This window comes from Anarhichas minor, unplaced genomic scaffold (assembly GCF_050575085.1).
Source record: "Anarhichas minor isolate MPS153535 unplaced genomic scaffold, ASM5057508v1 ptg000023l, whole genome shotgun sequence".
Taxonomy (NCBI): domain Eukaryota; kingdom Metazoa; phylum Chordata; class Actinopteri; order Perciformes; family Anarhichadidae; genus Anarhichas; species Anarhichas minor.
In genome coordinates, this window is record NW_027466469.1 from 4,599,483 (window position 1) to 4,619,137 (window position 19,655).

The 19,655-nt window shown below is 43.2% G+C and overlaps 1 protein-coding gene across 2 annotated transcripts; it reads left to right on the forward strand.

The window, feature by feature from the left end:
• The first annotated feature begins 1,033 nt into the window (after positions 1–1,033).
• p3h1 (prolyl 3-hydroxylase 1) lies at positions 1,034–13,938 on the forward strand. 2 transcript variants are annotated; one of them, XM_076096800.1, is made up of 15 exons: positions 1,034–1,559; positions 3,649–3,801; positions 4,552–4,741; positions 4,831–4,962; positions 6,359–6,498; positions 7,908–7,997; positions 8,082–8,134; positions 8,238–8,365; positions 9,030–9,157; positions 9,305–9,400; positions 9,503–9,653; positions 11,273–11,390; positions 11,482–11,557; positions 12,473–12,613; positions 13,095–13,938. In XM_076096800.1, the coding sequence occupies exons 1-15, from the start codon at positions 1,119–1,121 to the stop codon at positions 13,596–13,598; spliced, it is 2,541 nt and encodes an 846-aa protein (XP_075952915.1). In that variant the 5' UTR covers positions 1,034–1,118; the 3' UTR covers positions 13,599–13,938. The 2 variants fall into 2 exon arrangements, with proteins under 2 accessions (XP_075952915.1, XP_075952917.1); XM_076096802.1 differs by having other exon boundaries at positions 1,427–1,918.
• The last annotated feature ends 5,717 nt before the right edge of the window (positions 13,939–19,655 follow it).

Here is a 19,655-nt window from a genome sequence, read left to right on the forward strand (position 1 = left end):
CATATGCTTCTGATATGTAATGGGTTAGAAGTAACAGACAATGGAAATACTCAAGTTAACAACAAGTACCTCAAATGTATACTTAAGTAGATTAGAGTAAATGTACTTAGTTACCACTACTGGTCTGTGTATAAATTGCTCCGATGTATTGAGAAAATGCATCTGCAGGTTTCCTGTGATAAGAAAATGTCTTATAACATTAATTTTCTTAATAACAAAACACTTCTATTTTTAGCAATGATATTACATACCTGCTTATTTCATCATAACAAAAGAAGTAACTATTTATAACAACGTATCTAATAAAAAACAATAGAACTTTTTCTTGTTAGATCAATGTTATGTTACGATAACACGTTTTCATATGCTGTTTTGAAATAAGATTTCTTTGTAAAGTAAATTCTGACCAGGTCTGATGAGTATGACATTTTGATGAATTTTCTTTTACATGTTAATAGGTTACATATTATATAGCTTTTTACTTGTAGCTTGTTTGTGCTCCACAGAACAATAAAATATCGTTTTAATAACAAGATCTGCTTGTCTATATTATAACAACGGCTTCTTCTTTCACCAAAATTACGCTAAGTCAATGTGTTTTAATACTGTGAAAAATATAATTAAATGAGAATATCACGTTCATACGGTGCCAAATGTGCTCTTTTGTTTTCTCCGGCTGCTTTTGCAGATTTTGCCCATTTCAGAACAAGAAGTGAAATGTATTGCTCTTATTTTTACTTTTTTTTAGCTGATATAAACATTTTACACAATTCTACTATATACTCTGTATATAAGAAGTATTTTACACTTAAGTCAGTACTAACTTGCATTTTCCCCCAGTAGTGACGCTCTATATTACATTATTATAACTACGTGTGTGTGTGTGTGTGTGTGTGTGAGTGTGTGTGTGTGTGTGTGTGTGTGTGTGTGTGTGTGTGTGTGTGTGTGTGTGTGTGTGTGTGTGTGTGTGTGTGTGTGTGTGTGTGTAGGGGGGCTCAACTGTGCTAAAGCCCCGCCTCCAAACAAGTCCCTGCCGGAGAGCGAAGTTAACACCTCTTCTCTCTGACCGGCTTCTAGTCTCCTGGATCGGGCTGCAGAGCCCAGACACTTTTAGCACCATGGAGCTCCGTTATGCGCTGCTATTTGTCTGCCTCACTGCTCCACTGTGCGCTTCGCACATTCTGGAGCCCTACGACTTCCTCTTCGACACGGCGGTGGAAGCCTACTACAAGGGGGACTGGCTGACTGTGATCCTGAACATGGAGAAGGCGCTCATGAACAAAGCTACGGTCCGCAGCGTGAAGGCTCGGTGCCGGCTGAGCTGCGCCAACCAGACCGCCTTCGGCGACCGCCTGTCCGGCATGGAAGTCGCCGTGCCGGGCGCCGGCTCCGTGGAGGACCTGGGCTTCTTCCAGAAAGTCCTCAAAAGGGCGGACTGCGTGAACTCCTGCGAGACTGACAAACTGGGTACCCCGACTATGCATGAGGTCACCGAAGAACTGGAGCTGGAGTTCAGGAAGAGGACCCCGTATAATTACCTGCAAGTCGCATATTTTAAGGTATACAAGTTAGCTAAGTGATGCAGCTATTGAGCTCCAGTCAGGGCTGTCCCGTTGTAAAAACGCATCACACATTGCAGACATGTTTTCCAGTGTAAGTAAAAAAAAAAAAAAAGAAGCCCCAACCCCCCCAAAACCGAGAGAAACCGTGCCACGTCTTAAGGTGGAGTCAGCTTCTGTGGAGTCTTGCCGTTGAGAGTTTTTGGGATCCAGCTGTTTAAAGGCCTAACGTGCTGCTTTCAAATGCTACTTACAAACACAAACTGGCCAAAAGACGAGGTGGTAAATGATGCCGCGTTGGCACGTCGGAGTACCTTTAGATGCAAAGTGAGATGGACAAACATGGAAAGCTATATGATGTACGATATTGTTATTTTTTTCTTCATATTCACAGTTTTCTTGGATTGCGTTTAATCGAAAAATACTACCCTCACACGGAACTTGAAAGCAGCACCGTAATGTAAAAGGTTGTTGCAGAATTTTTAGTTGTCACTGAAATATGTGGGAGTGGGAGAAAATTATTCAAATATAATTACAGCGTATTGCTATAATATTTCTTAACATAAATGAGCCTACAATGCATTATTCAGCAAAAAATAAAAAAGCACAAAACTCAACCTTCAAACCAAACTGATTGCTGGGGTTTCAGACTTTCACAACTTTGATAATTACATGGTCGGGAGCCAAAAGTTCCGTTTGAGCCAGTGCTTTAGAGCTGAAAATGATACTTCATTGTTTATTTTAAATACAGGCTACTGAGAGGTGTGGGGGGTGTTGATGTGGATTATGTAGAAGGCAATAAATATGGGAGTAAGATAATAATGATAGACTTCAATATTGCGATACTTGTGACACTGTATCGATTCTCAAATACACTATCGGTCTTGGATAAATAGTTTACATCCTAAGATGCGTGGCAGACAGTGGTTCATTTTGTGTTGCGTTCAAACACCTGGCCGCTAGATAACAGTGTTGTCATCTATTTTCAGCCGTAGAGAATGAAGGCTTCCGTAGTGTGGTGAATGGAGCCGTGTCTTTATACTATGCCATGATACAATGATAGTGAGATTTTAAAACATCGCGATGTATATCGCCTCGCTGACAGTATCGCAATCTATTGAATCGTAACCCCTGTATACGTATCTTATTGCCAGAATCTTGCCAATACACAGGCCTAGAAATAAGTGGTTACAAGTCCTGCAGGTCGATGTTAGAGGTCAATATAAACTACAAATTACTTAATGCCTCTTTAACAATTAGCTCTATGCAACTTATCTCATTGTTGGGGACTGGTTTAAACTTAGAATCTATTTTTCGTGCCGGATTGAATAAGTTTGGTCAGTTTAGTCAAGTACAACTGAGACATAATATGCACATTTTTCTATGAAGAATGGGACAAATGATGCAATGTGAAAAGAAGCATTTTCTGCTCATTGCTTTACCCTCAACTTTACTGTTATGGTTTCCTCTCACAGCTCTGATACAACCACTGTATGCTAGCTAGTAGCCACAAACGGCTGCCAGCAACAAAGTTGACTAGCTTAGCCGGTGAGCACAGTGGAGCAATTAGCAGCTAAAGAGCCAGACATTTCACTCAGGAGTTGGTGGAGACCAAAACAGAGTTAAAAGAGAGTGAACAATGGAGTTACATTCGGCAGGAGGACAAAAACATGACTCAACATGGATGCTAATGTTAATCTGTGCTTGCTGGATGTGTGAATAAGCTACAGTTTGCTAACATGTTAGCCATAACAACCTCATACAGTGATAATATATCTATGTTGCGTTCATAGTTTGCTCCGGTGCCCCGAGTGGTCAAAAAAAAGAATGTATTGCTGCTTCACTGTATGAGGTTGTTATGGCTAACGTGTTAGCAAAGAGCTGCATATAAAGCAAAATTAGCATCCATGCTTTGTAGAAGGTTGGATAGACTAAACCCTGTTTGGGAGGCACATAGAGACGCCGTCCCACGGCAACAGAGAACAGTCCTGTCAAAAAGGGTCTGTAGGTTTTTTGAGGTGGTTTTGCTGACTAACACACCAGAGGGGAGGACCTGAACGCCTGTGTGGGTATTACGTTTATTTTCCAGATCAATAAGCTGGACAAGGCAGTAGCAGCTGCCAACACATTCTTCCTGGCCAACCCGGATCACACGGAGATGAAGCAGAACCTGGACTACTACAGGATGATGGCAGGAGTACAGCTGGAGGACTTCAAAGATCTGGAGGCCAAGCCACATATGGTGAGAGCAGACACCTCCTCTGATGAGTTTATGGCCTTTTTGTTGGGCCTTTTTCGCCTCAAGGCCAGTCTTTTGAGGGAGTCTGCTTGTCTGTAGCGTTTATCTATTGCGCTCACGTTCCAGCACTTTGTGGTTGAGCACAGTTCAGAAATATAGTCCATTCTCTAGAGTAAAACTGTCACAGAGGTTTTACAAATACCTACACAAATGGGACGATAGCTGTAAAGAAGTGTAGAATATGGTGGAAAATAAAAGTGTTTTGGACAGTTATCTCTGTACACTGCACATTCTTTTTATTCTTAATACTGTGAACCTTTGTACATCCCCTGTAATATATATTTTGCCCATTCCTGCCAAGCTTTTTAACTGTTATATTATACCATTTTTCAAAATGTACTTTCAAAAAAATGTATTTTGACTGTACTTTTATTAGTATTATTTATTTCTATTATTATTTATTATTATAGTATGATTATACTTATTATACAGTATATGTATGTTTCTTATCTATGAACCAAAGCACCAAAGCAAATCCCTTGTAGGTGAAAACCTACGTGGCAATAATCTGATTCAGATTCAAACTAAAGGCTAAATACAAAACCCAGAGCAGTCCTTGTAATAACTCTGTGTGCACTTTGTTATTGCCTTGCTATTACCTAGAAAAGGATGCTTTTATAGGTCACAGCACTAGTCATTTTGATCAACTGTCCCTGCCCCCCCCCGTCATGGTGACAATCTGTCTCTCCTCAGGCCGAGTTCCTGCTGGGGAAGAGCTACTACAGCGACGACTCCTTCGGCCTGGCGGCGGATCACTTCGAGGTGGCCGTAGAGGAGCACTTCACCGCCGACAAGGAGTGCAGAGTGCTGTGCGAGGGGGCCTACAACTACGACGGGTACAACTACATGGAGTACAGCGCCGACCTCTTCCAGACCATGACAGGTGAGACAGTACGTCCTTTGGGGGCGGGGTTTGTGCAGAAATGACTCATATGAAAGTTGATAATTTGCTGACCCTTGTCCTTTTGTCAGACCACTACATGCAGGTGCTGAACTGTAAGCAGCACTGCGCGGTGGAGTTGGCCTCAACCGCCGGCAAAGACAAGCCCTTTGAGGACTTCCTCCCATCGCATTTCAACTACCTGCAGTTCTCCTACTACAACAGTGAGTCCGACAACAACACTTGTCTTTGTCAGCCTACAATTTATCCAATGTCCTCGACCGCCATGGAAGTGGCCTCATATCTTTGTTGAATATTGTGAAAATAACATTTAAAAAAATGATTCCCTGTAGAGTTACTGGCACGCTTCCTTATTGTATTGACTGATGATGACAGAGGGTCGCTCTATTTACAGTAAGGCTTCCATTTCGATTCGGTGTTCGATTATGTAAATTAATATTGGATTGTGAAGTCTACAGCCTTTAAATTAAGTTTTACGGTGTAGAACGTTATTTCGTTAGGTTGTAGATCTTTTAAAAAGCATGTTTATGTTGAAATACATATATTTATACATCTAGTTACGCCCCTCGTATTGGTTTGCCCTCTCATAGACATGACCAGCAAAAATAGTTCCAACCTATATGTGTTTTTGAAGAAGGAATAATCAGATGTCATTCTGGCCTTCATCAGTGTTACAATTATGCTGTACGGATGACACTTAAATAGCGTACAGACAAGTGACCCCTCCCCTGGCAATAACTGGCAATGCATCTGTTATTTACATAACAGCCAATCAGCATCGAGCATTGGAACAAGGAAGAAGGTGGAGACTAGTTCTGTATAGAAAATGTCAGACTTTGGTAGCTATTTATTCTGAAAACATGTTACATAAAATGTATTCAATTATCTCAGCTATTACATTTTTTAAATCTCCCTGACATCTTGCATTTCTTACTGGGACCAAATAAATAAAATAAAATAAAGTTGAGCCAGACTTGAAAAAGAATAGTCAAAACTGAAGCAGCAGAGGCTGAAGTATGTCAGATGGAACATTAAAGTAACTTCGGAGAAAGAAAAAAAAAGTTTACAGATTACAAAAATTCAAGAACATACAAAGATTGTCCTGGAATTTGTTTTCCATGTGTACTTAAGTCAGAAACGAATTAGAAACTAATGAGAACATATTTTAGATCAGACAAAATGTATCACCAGAAGTTCATTTTCTCAGGGCTTCTGTATGTATGTGATGGTTTTTCCTCTTAACTGTACCTTAACGTCACGCGCCATCATTCGTAGTCATTGCAGTCCGCCAATGCACGGTGAGAAGAGTCGCAATGCATTTTGGGGCGGGTGAGTTGGTCCAGTAAGCTCAAATTCTTGCTAATGCAGCATTGATCCAGCATTTATCCCGTACATTCATTCCACGGACTATGCAGTCGGAACTCAAGACATACTCAATTTTACATCATAATTATATGAATAGCATGTTGCCATTTTGAAACAGAGCCCTAATCAAACTCCATAAACATTCGATCCCACGCTTCCCACAATGCAACGCTAGGAGAGCATGTCTGTAGAATAACTCTACAAACCCCTCCCCCTTCTGTCCCCTCTCTCCAGGTGAGAAGTACGAGCGGGCCATAGAGTGCGCCAAGACCTTCCTGTTGTTCCACCCCGACGACGAGGTGATGAACCAGAACCTGGCCTATTATTCTGCCGTGCTGGGCGAAGACAAGGCGCGACCTATAAAGGCCAGACAGGTACGACTCACACGACCCAGAGGCTTTTGTGCGAAGAGCCTTGCGAGTGCGTGTTTTTTTTTCTTAATCTATAATGACCGGCAGTAAATCAGCCCAGACTACACGCGGTGAGAGAAAGATTAGCACTCAAACGCACTCAAGGGCACAAGAGGGACATTAAAAAAAGCACTGATGGTGATCTAAAGCACATAAACTGTTTGCTGCCTTTAAAAGAAGCAATAAGTGATATTCCTTTACTGCCCCAGGCTCCGAACGTCCATACTCTACACTATTTATAGCGGGTTAATAGGGTGGTTGATCGATACCAACAATCATGCAGGGTGCTGAGATTCATGGCTCTCCAGCCCATTGCTCGGTTTGGGAATAAAAACACTCCCAAGGGAGTCGGTGTGGGAGATGCTGAAAAAAACCTAAAACCAATTGAGTAGTGTTTCCCTCATAGTTATTGGTTGCTGTGCTTTCCACAATAACAAAAGGTAGCAAGTTAATCGGAAATGCAAAGCAATATACTTTATTATGAATTCACCAACCAAAACATATTTACTTTAATTTGTAGGGACCAGGAGGCTCATCACAGAGAGGATATTCTAACGGCTCTTAAGTTTTAAAGATGCTTCCTATTACAGAAGTGACTCCTAAACCCTCGAAGGAGCCCCGCCTTTTTGTGATTCATTTATTAATTACTTAACTTAATTGTCTTGGTGGTCCAGAAAATTAAAAACGTCATCCTACGGTCTGAGTAGCCTTTCAACCGTTGTATTTCATTGTTCATGTTGTTCCCCATCTTGGTTGTCATGGCCACACATGGTTATTGTGAGTTCAGAACAGGCTCTAAGCCATCCTAACAAAGGGTTCTTAACAAAGGGATCCTAACTCGGGCAATCCCTAAACGAGGACGGTTCTGTAATAGCTACATTACTATTCTAAGGTAAGTACGATTTCTTTCCCCCTGAATGCAGTTGGGAAACATGCTTCTACAATTCCATAAAGCCAAACTGAGATTCAGACTTAGAAATATTTTTGTGCAATGAGGCCTCCGATACCTAAATTTAGAATATCAAACCTGCCTTTTGATAGTATTTATGGTTAGCTATCAAATAAAGGCTTAAACATGTGTTTTCCTCCACTGGATGTTCCTGTTCTAACCTTCTTCATCTGTGTTCTGTTCATACAGACCTCTCATGTGCTATTTAAAGTCCATGCACAGGCCACCATACGTCAACAGCCTCTTTATGTTTTATGAGCGCTGTGTTCCACTGGTCACCACTAGAGGCCGCTCACAACCAGAGATCAGTAAATGCCCTGTAGTTTTCTGCACTTGAACCTTCAATGGAACATGGTATCTTATGGATATATCTCCTGGAGCCGTTTTGCAGACTGGTTTCAATTGATTTTTTTTTTACCTGCAGGTGGTGAAACTGCACATTCAGCAGTCCATTTTGGAGAAAGAGCTGCTCTACTTTGGATACGAAGCCTTCGGAATCACCTTTGTAGATCCAGTGAGTGAATAAGTCATTCGTTATCGATCACATTTTGCCTATTTGGTATCTGACTGGTGCCTTTTACTGTCACTTGGCATTCAGGACACATGGACCCCTGAAGATGTCATGCCTAAGAAGCTGAGAGACAAGCAGAAGTAAGATAGAAGAGAACGCCTCACACACACATACACACACACACACACATACTGTGGAAGCGATGTCATGGCCTCTGTCTTTCCACCTGTGTGTGTGTCTCAGGGCCGACAAAGAGACCGCGGCAAGGATCACGGAGGAGATCGGAAACCTCATGAAGGAGATTGAGACGATGGTCGAGGAGAAGAAGAAGGATTCTTCGGATATGGCCATGATTATAGTGCCGACGGAAGGTGAATATTACACAAGAGAACCCGATGTCTTTCATATTTTAAACAAACTACGGTTGAAAGTTAACTACAGTACCTGAGAAATTAAAATTTCCGCCAACGTACCTTCGCCCAAAAACCTGGTCTTAAGTCAGAGGAGAAAGTATATTCCTGCTATTTAAAGGGCCCATTATTCAGATCGTGAGATGCTCCTACACAGACGCTCACAACGGGCTCATGTGCTCATATGCAATCCAAAGGAGTTGTTGAGGGGACAGAGGATTGGGAGACAAAAGACATGAATTCAGCACACAACGGACAGCGACAAATAGTAAGCAGAGTGATCAATAAACACAATATGAAACTCATCAATATAACTACATGTTCTAGGAATGTACACAATGCTTAGTATATTAATAATAGTATTATACTATCTGTAGTGTTAGATTCCAGCGGTGGCTACGTAAGATTGTTTCCGACTGGTGTGATCCAAACATTTCCAATAACTCCAGAGCGTTAAAGTCACAATATATTGAAAAAAATAAATCAATGTAATCGTTTTCAAAATTCACAACACATATTTATCTCGCGAAATATTCTGCTTCAATCCATATTTGTTAGCGTTTACACTCTCAACTACAAACAGCGCTTCCTTACGCTCCTTGATCCTGCGTCCTTTCTCCTCGAGGTGGTGCTCTGTTGCACGATGACATCAAGGTGACCATGACGGCCAATCAGCTGAACGGCTCTCAGCGGGTGCTGCTGGACGGGGTGATCAGCGAGGACGAGTGCAGGGAGCTGCAACGCCTCTCCAATGTGAGTGATACGCTCACAGCGTGCTGAGTTTAGCTTTATTCCTTCGTGAAAGCATCATATGAATAGATGGGAAACTACACAAGTTAGCAACTAGCTGGTGAGCGTAGCGGACCATTTATCAGTGTTGATGCTGTGCATATTTCCCAGTCAGCTGCTCTGAAAGGTGACGGCTACAGGGGGAGCCCCTCCCCCCACTCCCCCAGTGAGATGTTCCAGGGAGTCACTGTCCTGAAGGCCGTGAAGGTCTGTAGTCCCCCGGCCAACGTCTTTTGAAGCATAGCAACAGTAAGTAAAGTCAGTTTCGTCCCTGTGGCTGCTGTTAACCGGTGTTTCCACCTCCCACAGCTCGGACAGGAGGGGACGGTTCCGCTGAAGAGCGCTCGTCTGTTCTTCGACCTCAGCGAGAAGGTGAAGAAGGCGCTGGAGTCGTACTTCCGTCTGGACGCTCCGCTCTACTTCGCCTACTCACACCTGGTCTGTCGCTCCGCCATCGATGGTAAGTCAGCCAGGGACAGTTTGCTGGCGTTGTGTCTGTCGGAGAGACTCATCCACTGGTTTTGTCCCCAGTGATGACATTGTGACTCGGTCTTTCTCTGTTGGTTGATTCATAAAATGATCTATCACATCTGTTAGATCCTTCAACAGAAGGTTCAGTCTTAAAAAAATAGGAAAATGGGTCGGATTTAGGAAGTATATAAGTCTTTTTTAAGTTTTCTAAATATTTTTTATGGACGGGAAATTGACCAATTCCTTTCATTAATGCACCACCCATCCCCAAACAAATTACATTCAATTAAGAACCGTTTTAAGTAATCACGATATTTCTTCAAGTTTTGTATGGCAAATAGCTCCAAATACTACACCCCCCATGAGGCTGTGTGATGGTTGGTATGGAGGCTGGTACAGGTCACAACGTAGTGGCACACAGTGCTGTAGGTGTCCCTGATTGGTCCAGAGAGGACATGAACATATACGTATTTGCACTTTGTTGCAAAAGCAAGCTCTAAATTCGTGTAGCAATTATGTTGTATTTCTTAGAGTAAAATAGATTTACATTACATTACCTCGCCATAGATAATCACTATGAGTTTGTATGAGTGTGCATATTTTGACTGAAATCAAAAACTGACCAGCTTTGGAGGCTAACAGCTGCTGATGTTACCTGCCTCCTCTGTTGTGATGACTAGTTGGCTGGAAAAAAGTGGTGAAAATGATGGACTTAAAGCTGGATCCCTTCACAAGTTAAAGCTGCATTGATGGTTTCTGGCCACTAGAGGGCAGCAGAAGAAAGCACAGACAGCACCTCATAAAGGTGCTGTGGTGACAATTGCCTATTTACACACCTAGCCAACACTGGCTATTAGCCATGTAGCATTAGCTTATATCATTAGTATAATACATAGCACTGTGTCATGTCTCCGCCCACCTGATGAATATCCAATAAATCGATTATTTTACTTTTTTATGCCTACGTGAGGGGAACAGCCGTGGCCGCAGGCGTTATGTTTCCAGGCTGTCCGTCTGTTTGTCCATACATACGTCTCATTCTCGTGAACCCGATAGGAACGCCTACTAGGCGTCGCCTATCGGGATTTTCTTTCAATTTGGATCAAGTGTCCACTTCTAGATTCTAGACTGAAGTAATTGGAATTTGGTGGTCAAAGGTCAAGGTCGCTGTGACCTCACAAAACATGTTTTTGGCCACAACTCAAGAACTCATATGCTAAATATGACATTTTCACACAAATGTCTAATAGGATAAAATAATAATTTTACATTACATTTTTGGCTATTAACTGCAACTTGATTGTTCGGGGGAGCCGGTTATTCTAGTTTTTTGGTCTTAACCAACTCCTGAGAAAAATATCTTGCTCTTAAGCTGCTAAATGCTCCGTTATGTTCACCAGCTGGTCTCTAACTTTGTCTGCTGTTTGTTGCCAGTCAGGTAGAGTAGAGTGGGTTTATCAGACCTAGTTTGCTGAAAACAGCTGTCTGCTGCTGCAAAGGGTAAACAGGTTGATGAGAGCGGAGTCCACGCTGGCTAAAAAGAATCTGGATGGTTTGAGTTGTGTGATCACAGTCTAAAATGTTCTTTTTGCTTGTCTGTTTATTCAGAGAAGCAGGGGGACCGCGAGGACCTGAGTCACCCTGTTCACGTGGACAACTGTCTGCTGATCTCTGAGCTTAACGAGTGTATAAAGGAACCTCCTGCATACACACACAGAGACTACAGGTGAGCACACACACACACACAGGAGAACACTACAAAGTCTATCCATCGACCAGACAACCCCACGTAACACCCTGATGTCTCTCCCCTGCAGTGCCATCCTTTATCTAAACAATGACTTTGAGGGAGGAGAATTCATTTTCACTGAGTTGGATGCTAAAACAGTCACGGTAACTATTCAGCTTTTTTTTTCCATTATCTTTTTTTCAACCTGTGCTGCATGTATAGATTTAACAAATACAAATTTGGAAAGTGCACTCAAAAGAGTGCAAATCTCCACCAGGTGTATTTGCAATTACCACTGCTGTAATGTTTGATTGAATGAATAAAAACCACATCTGCCGCCCGAATACACCGCAAGTGCATCAGACGCGTTTTTTAACACAACAGATGCGCTCTTGTTTTAAATTTATGCTGCTGTCTGCACCGGCGCCGAGCAGCTAAACTAGTTTAGTTTAGTTACTAGCTATGTTAGCCCCGTAAAGCTGTTAGCTCTGTTAGCTGTATTGGACCCGGAAGAGGTTAGTACTGTTAACTGTATTAACCCAGTTAGCTGTATTACACCTGTAAGCGGTTAGCACTGTTAACTGTATTAGCCCAGTTAGCCGTTAGCTCTGTCAGCCAAACACGCTGCAGGACTCTGCTGCCCACCGGCTGCGAACAGCTTACTCTCCTCCAATCGACATGACAAGTCGAACTCTGTTGTAATCAATGCTTGGATTCAGTTTGTCATTTGATAAGTAATCGTTACATACATACATACATATATCAATTTTAAAAATTGTCTTAAGTAGGGGTGCAAATCAAGAGAAGAACAATTTGTAATCCGAAACAGAAACAAACTGAAGCAGTTTCTGTATAATATATGTTTTTCCAAAATGTATGAATCACCGCATCCACAAGAGGTCCAATATCACATGACTGTGTGTGTCCAGTAATATGCAAGATTAGCCGTAGACAGACAAACAGACAGACAGATGCACGCACTCACAGGACCAAACACATAATCTCCTGGCGGAGATGACAAATCTCAAGATTCACTGCTGTTAAATGTCGCATTGGTCTATCTTCTCGGATTACTTCAGGCCGAGGTGCGTCCACAGTGCGGCCGCGTGGTCGGGTTCGGAGCGGGGCAGGAAAACCCCCACGGCGTCAGAGCCGTCACCATGGGCCAGAGGTGCGCTGTGGCGCTGTGGTTCACCCTGGATCCTGCTCACGAAGAAAAGGTACGGGCCATCTCTGTGGACTAACATCAGCATACTACTAGTAGCTTTTAACAGCAGCATTCGTTAGTGTATAAAATCAATTCATTTTACGGATTGTTTTGCACAACAGTTAAATTCATTTTTGAAATGTACTTATGTGACGTAAGAGAAACACAAAACTCATGAAAGTGAAATTGTGACAACTGCAAAACTCTCCCTCCTAATATCTCAGTAATAAAACAGTATTGAGTTTGTACTATTCTTTTCATCATTCATTACTAAAAGAGGCAATTCATAAATAATGTAATAGGGTGCACCCTCATTTCAACCTTAATATCTTAATGGAACAATCATTTCCCCAGTAGCCAGTGGCTCATTTTCTACAAACATCATGAATCTAATCTAGTATGAATTGAGTTTTTGGTCTTTACATTTTCATCCTTAATTGGCTAATTTTCCATTCTTGTTATCCCTCAAATGTTTCTTTTTTTCTGTACCGTAGGAGAGAATCCAAGCTCAGGATATGCTGAACATGTTTGCCACCCCTGTAAATGCGGAGTTCATCAAAAATGAGGCGAGCGGCTCCTCCGAGCCCCAACCGACAACGCCCGAACCTCCCGCACAGGCTGACCCGGGAAACGCAGACGGCAAGCAAGATGACAAACCAGCGGAGCAGAAGCCGGACGTGCCAGCAGACGCACAGGCCGACGGACCAGCCGACCCGGCGGAGGACAAAGCGGAGGCGAAGCCGGTCAGCAAAACGAAAACAGGCGCCAAAGTCAAAGCCGCTCCGAAAGCGAAGGCCAAGACAGCGGACAAAGTCAAACCTGCTGCTAAAAAAGATGGGAAACAGACGGTTAAAACGCAAGCCAAGCAGGCGGTCAAAAAGGATGCAAAACCGGCTGCGAAAAAGACAGTAAAAGTTGCAGCCAAGAAGGACTCAAAAAAAAACAAAGCCGATGCCACGTCGGCCTCGGACCCTCAGAACGGCAAGGAGGAGCTGTGATCAAACAAGCACCTGTGACTGTGTCTATTTTCTACTTCTCTGTGGGTGGTCGAATGAAAACGGAGTGAAAGGTTGAGTTGTCACTGAAATCATCAAACGAGTGCTTGACAATCAAACTGACAATCTGCTAGAACCACCTTTGTTTCGGCGTCCAAAAGTTTTGCGTCTGTAGAGATGGAACCCTCTTTCATCTCCGTTTGGATTCTCCGTGTTTTGTTTTTATTCGTGATGTTCTGGAACCAAGCCAAGGTTAAAGAGGCAAGGGGGGGAAGCAGAACGTTTCTGTTGAGAGAAACTCAGATCAACCGTGTGACAAATAAATAAAAGTGATGTTTTTCTACATTGTGGTGAGTTTTCATTAAATGAAGCAAAAACATAATGCGATACTCCAAGCCGACACTGGGTGTCAGGGTGGAAGCGCCGCTCGGTAATCTCTCATTTTAACAAACCGTAACAAATTCACTTTTGAAGAGAAATCCTCAGGTGGCGAGCTTCAAGATTTCGGGGGGGAAGTCCTGCTGTGATTTGATTTCAACCTGAATAATTCAAAGCCCCGGTGCTCATTGTTCTCTGACTTCCTTGAAGGCTCAGCACATTTCAGCACTGTCACATTATAAATCTCGGGGCCTGCTTGGGAAAAGGGAAAAGTTTGAAGTTAAGGCCCTCACTGATGTATCTGTTTTCTCTGTGGACGCTGCTGTTCATTAAATTGTGATTATTTTTTTATTTTTTGCTCTTCACAAAAGATACCAGTTAACAGTTCTCTCAATCTCAGCCCTCAGCTTGTCCCCACAGAGCCTCAGTCGATAGGAAGCACACCATCAACGGTGTATCACCGAGGTGGTAAGTAAGAAGGTACGTCTACTCAAGGACTGCACTTGTGTACATTTTCTTTAGATACTTATACTCTACGTATAATAAGACAAATGTGATAGAACACGGGGACAATGAAATATTAAAATGAAATACAGATAAACAAAGCATGTCGAAGCAGGAAGGTTACGTGTTTACAAATCTTCGGTCCAAGGGGAGTGAGGGAGTGACTTTCCTTTAGTGTTACGCCTGAAGCAAGGTACAATCAACAAACCCTGACGGCGCCACCGTGGCCCTCTAATACCAGCAGGTGCCTGACCATGCAGAGTAAAAGTGATCACAAGAATCTTGAATAGGATCGAATTCAAAAAACAATTCCTTCGAGGTGGGTGAAAAGGAAGCTACATTAGTCTCCAGTAGATCAGTTGTTCCCAAATGTATTGGCTTGTTGTGACTCCTTCAAAAATGCAATGTCTATTTGTGAGCCGTCGTCACAGGCTATGGTCTTAGAGTGGACATGAATTGTGAGCAGTTCAGGTCAGTTCCATTTAGATGTTAGGATGTTAAGAGGCTTTAGGGCAAAGGTCATACATTTGCGAAAGAGGCGATATTAGTGTCGAATGTGGGCATTGCCAAGTGGGGTCAACCACACACATGTCTTTGCTATTTGTTGTGGCCAACCCCCCAGGAAGAGCAGCGGGCTGAGAAGCTAATTTGACGTAGTGGACTAACCGTGGAATTACAACTTCCGGCTCCGTCGTGCGGAGCCATTGAACCCAAAACGACTTAATCCCATAGAATTACATTGTGAAAGAGACGTCTGTAAACCAGCGGATCTTTTTTTCTTCTTTTAGGTGAATCAACTTCCCAGTTTGACCACTTGATTAAATCTTATTTAAATCGTTAGGTCCTAACAGCCGAATCCAGAGATATTTCCCTTCTTCCATTAATGTGAATGAGCCTGAGAAGGAGAGCTTGGAGGCGGGGTTAAAGGAAACACCAGAACGAATGAATGCGGAAGATTCGGATAATTTCATACTTGAAAGTCGAAAGTTTTTTGTTTCATGTGAGCAACTTCCATAGAAATGAACGGTGTCCCGCCTCCAACCGTGTATCCAGTTGTTTATACATCCACGGCTGAGGCCCGGGCAACTTCGCCGGTCAAAGTCCACCGAAGCTGAACTTCACTTGATGTGAAGATGCAAATTTGCTTTGCCACCAGAAGCGAATGTTGTTGTTTTTTCACCCCTTCGCTCACAGAATGGAAGTGAGTTGGAGGCAAATATTGGCCGATGTTAATGTCGCACGTGTGTCACCGTTTCCTTTAGCTGGCAATAGCTTGGAGGCAGTGGAAACAAGTCGAGTTTTTGTGTCCACCGGTTTAATTCTAGTCTAATATTCACGCCCTTTTTGCTCTATTTTTGGTCTCTACCAACTCTCTGCTGAGTGCTCCACTATGTTCACCAGATAGTCTCTAACTGTGTCTGCTGTTTGCTGCTGAGTAGTGCACAGTGGGTTGTTACAGCTTCTCCACTGCGGGTGGAAACGCTGTGAGAGCTGTGAGAGTAAAACAGTAAAGTTGTGACAGATAAACGATGAGCTGAAACAAGGGGGAGCTGCTGATTCAGGTTCACCACCACGAAAGACCCCTTATACGAACAATTGTATTGTTATAAATATAGGGTTGTATATTTACATATCGATGGAAATAAATAAAAGCATGCATTATCATCTCCATCTGAGCTTTTCATGTCTGCATTTACATTAGTCAAACCAGTCCCTTTATAAATGCCTGTTCTAGCTGTTTTGGAGTTGGTGTAGGCAGATATGACGTATGTGAAGGGATGTCTGCGTAGGTTTAGCATGTGGATGAAGTCATGCCAGCACAGAGAGGCCATCTGGACACACACACACTCACACACACACATAGGGTGCAATTATGGCAGGCTAAATAATAAGCACAACACATAGTAGCCCAGTCCTTCAGAGAGGAGTGTAGATGAGGAGTTTGTAGGGCAGCAGTGGGACTGTCAGACTGTGTCAAGTGTGTGTGTGTGCGTGTGTGTGAGTGAGTCAAATATTTAGTGAAAAACTCTTCCAACTCGCTGTTCAAACACCGCAGTCAGAGCTGACGCAGGACCCTTTTACTCTGCAACACATGCAGTGCAATGCAAATCTACACCCACTCATCCACCAACACACATGCATACATGCATACAATGTCCATGTAAATACAGATAATCACGTATATATACATATATATACAAGCACATGGGATCCTGCAAAAAGTCCCATGTTGATTCCCCCTCAGAAAACGGGCAATTTAAGTTCGATTGAGCTTGTAGTGTGATTAATGTGACGGGCAGATGGACTCAGCTGTCATGCATAAACCAACTCCCAACCTCCTACAGCGCCAGAATACATGAACAGGACCCCTCTGCTCTGCTGCTGCAGTGTGTGTGTGTGTGTGGTGTACTGTCAGTGCCTTCTTTGTATCATCTTACTCTTGTTTGATTGAAAGAGGGAGAGAAAAACACACACAGGGCGCTTTGTTTTTCTGTGTGTTTGTGGCCTATGGATTTGACCATTGTTTCTCCAGAAGAGAGTGGGAGAAAGACGGGGGGAGGGGGGTTGAGAGTACAGTAGACAACGGAGGTCTAATCCGCGATTGGTACAGCCGGCTCTGACTGTTCGGCCTACAGCCGCATCGCATTTCAAACACATTTTTCATATTAAAAGTTCTTTAAAACACCACAAAACCGCGTGAGAGCATCGCTATGGGCCTGTGTGTGTATATATGGTCGGCCCTTGTTGCCACGGCGACGCAGTGGTCATGGAGACGGAGGTGGCAGGTTGGGGTCAGGCACAGCGGGGCGCCGGGCCGAGATTAACTGTGACTGTGACTCCGGAGAGAGGAGAATGAAACAGCAGGCTACCAAAGACCGACATGACCTCCATCTCTGCGCTCCTTCGGACTACCGGCAGCAGCACATCCAGAAAGGAAACTTTCTTTTCATTGTCCGATGCTTTTGGCTGAAACTTTCAAGATCGGCCTTTCACTTATCTCTGTAGACCCTTGCTAAGCGCTCTGGGAGTTGCGTGTGATCCCGTTCAGTTACTGAAAAGTCATGTGCAGACACAAAATACTGAAATTAGATGTTTCAGGGCCAGAATAAATCAGTTTAAATTGGAATATTTAACAGATTGACTTGAGGTGATGACCCTAATTTTAATCAAACAGGCTCCCTCTCCCTCCGGAGGACTGTGAGGCTTTACAGTACAAGGCGAGGTCAAACTGTAGCTGTCAGTTCCATTGCTGCTGCCGGTCCATCGCAGCGCTGTTCGGCCTCTTGTCTAAAACCAACCTTGTGTTTGTGGGACAGAGGGGTCCATTGTTTTGGTGGCTGTTCTGACGGATGCCTGGCCGATGACTTCAGCTCCGCCATGAACTGTCTCCTTATTCTCCTATAGGACCGGGATCACAGCCGTGCCGGCCTGGGCATGGGACCACAGCTGAGATGGAAGCAGAGGTCCGGGGCATGTATAGCTGCGGAGGAAAGCCAGATCTATAGATAGGGACTTACAGGAAAAAATGGTTTTTTTTACCATTTCACTTTTATTAAAGCTTTTGATTGCTTACACACAATTCTTACAAATTAGTTATATTTACATTGCTGGCAATCATTTTACAAAGCACATCATAGTTTTGTGGATTGACATCCTACCTGCATGGCAGCTGCTAGTTTACACTGTTTAATTATTATACTGGTAACTTTATGTTTACACTATTATGTCAAAGGGCTGAGAGTGTCGTATTCTGTACCGGAAAACCCTTTAAAGCAAAAGTATAAATAATTATGTGCTACTATTTTGAGAATGTTTCTGTTGCTCATTAAAAAAAAAAGTATAATGTTTTCCTGGTGCTTTCGAACATTACTGATATAGATTCATCATCACCGCCAGGTATGTATGCGCATGTGTGCATCTCAGTGTCTGTCCACGGATAATCTTGCATACTGCTGGATCCATAAGCCTAATATGTTTTGTGCTCATTTATGACTGTGTGCTCTAGGAGCTCACGTGGTTGCAGTGATTAACACTTTGTGAAAACATATTTCATTGACTGTTTAATACCGTCATTGACTGCTGACTCCCCACTGCTCTTCACAGGCCGGTAGGGGCCACAATCGACAAACTGTTTCAGTTCAGACTCTTGTTTCCACTACGGATCACAAATAGTTTCTATCTGGATTTGCTCGCCTTGGTAGAACAATTTAATGTATATAAGTATGTAAACTAAAACTAAAGATTAGCAAATGACAAATTGAACCGAGCTCTGACAACAACGGAGCGGGTCCTCTTATGTCGGTAGGAGAGCTATTCTGTTAACAGCCGTTCGGAGTCCTACGGTGTGTTTGGCTAACAGAGCTAACAGCTAATGGAACTAAACACACAGCAGGACTGACTGTTTTTGGATCAGAGGAAGCGTTGAGCATACAACACGTAGGTCCAGACAGCTGCATTGATACAATTCGAGAGCGTATCTGTTGCGTGAGACCTGCGAGTGAAAAATGCGTCTGATACGCTTGCAGTCTAGACAAGTTTGCATTTGTAATCAAACTTTACAGCAGTTGTGATTGCAAACACACCTGGCGGAGATCTGCACTTTTTTTTAGTTGATAGGTGACAGTGCTGTTTTAATATGTGACTATATCGTTTGGTACATTTGGATCCTGGATTGTGCCTTCATGAGAAAGAGTTACACAGCAGTGCACGTGAGGATCTGGTTAAAGTTATGTTTCGGCAAAGACTGTTAGGTTAGCGCTGTGTGGAGGAGCTAATGGGCCTGAATAAACTGCAGCACTAACGGCTGAATGACATTTTTATTGGCCCTCATAAAACAGGATGTAGAAATAATGATCCTAATGCACAGTAGAGGTCCTGCTTCCAGTCACAGTGTGGAGGGTTAATATGTTAAGTACCGAAGTGTTTGCAATGTTGGCCCGTGAGAAGACTGCTGTTGATAGTGCTAGGAGGTATTTCAGGGAGGTTAAACTCCATGTAGATAGCGCTAGTCCTTCCAGGCATCTCCACTCCCCATTCCCTACCTGTTCCTTCCTCTCCAAATCTCTAGCTCTCAGCCTGTAGGCAGCTGGCTATTACCCATAAGCCCCCGGGAGAACAGCTGTGATTCTTGGAGGCCCTTTTGTCCCATCAAAATGAAGACGTCTCCTCTGGTTGTTA